We start from the raw sequence: 1,018 nt of genomic DNA on the forward strand, positions 1-1,018 counted from the left end.
GTGTGTGTGTGTGTGTGTGTGTGTGTGTGTGTGTGTGTGTGTGTGTGTGTGTGTGTGTGGAAGATGATGTATTTCTGTGTTTGGGAGTCCAAATTTCAAGACAACTGCAAGAATAAATATGGACATTTTTGGATTATGGGGACATTCATGGACATTAGAGACTTTTGCAAAAAAAAAAAAAAAGCTTTTTCTGAAAGAGAGAGAGAGAAAGTGATATTTTGTTAACATGTGTGTAAAATGAGAACAGGGACGTTTTGGAAAATGTTTTTTTTATATTAATATTTTGAACACATTTTGCACTTTTCAAAAATTGGGACATTTTTAGAAAGTGTACTTTTGTGAAAAGTGAGGGCATTTTGGAAAAGAAATGAGCATTTGTGAAAAAGTAGGTGAGGAAACTTTAAAAACAGGTGTATTTAAAGTGAGCTATGCAACATGTTATTGTACCTGTAAACAGTGACATATGCTGACTCTGATCAATAGTTTACGGTGAATAAAATAGAAACCGTTCTCTCTAATAATGACATATATCATCATACACTGGGCTGATTTCCATTCGCCTGTCATAAATGATAAATGATTGTGTACTAACCCACCTCCCCCTTTCCCCCTCTCTGCAGGGTTGTCCTCAGATAATCCCTACCTCTGACATCCTGGTTCCAGCCGGGATGGTTCGTCCAATCACGCTGAGAGCTCGTAACCTTCCCCAACCTCAGTCCGGTCAGAAAAACTACGAGTGTGTGTTTAACATCCAGGGAAAAGTCCAGCGCATCCCCGCCGTCCGCTTCAACTCCTCCTGCATTCAGTGTCAGAACACCTCGGTAAGATACACTACATGACCCAACATGCACTGCTCCTCATTATGCAGCCAAGTGATAGAGAGACAAGACTATAAAACAAGCTAACATGTGTTCAGCTGAAGGTGACTCTGACACATCTGCAGCATCAGCAAACACAAACACACACACACACACACACACACACACACACACACACACACACACACACACACACACAC

The 1,018-nt window shown here is 40.9% G+C and overlaps 1 protein-coding gene across 1 annotated transcript in view; it reads left to right on the top strand.

Moving 5' to 3' along the window:
* The window catches only part of plxna3 (plexin A3), a 135,380-nt gene that overhangs the window by 104,913 nt on the left and 29,449 nt on the right, over positions 1-1,018 (top strand). The window contains exon 13 of the mRNA XM_013915219.1: positions 621-821. Coding sequence (XP_013770673.1) covers positions 621-821 — 201 coding nt within the window. The remainder of the gene's footprint in view (positions 1-620; positions 822-1,018) is intronic.

The sequence above is a fragment of the Pundamilia nyererei genome, unplaced genomic scaffold, assembly GCF_000239375.1.
Source record: "Pundamilia nyererei isolate P.nyererei 1_Seehausen unplaced genomic scaffold, PunNye1.0 scaffold00273, whole genome shotgun sequence".
In the NCBI taxonomy this organism is placed as follows: Eukaryota; Metazoa; Chordata; class Actinopteri; order Cichliformes; family Cichlidae; genus Pundamilia; species Pundamilia nyererei.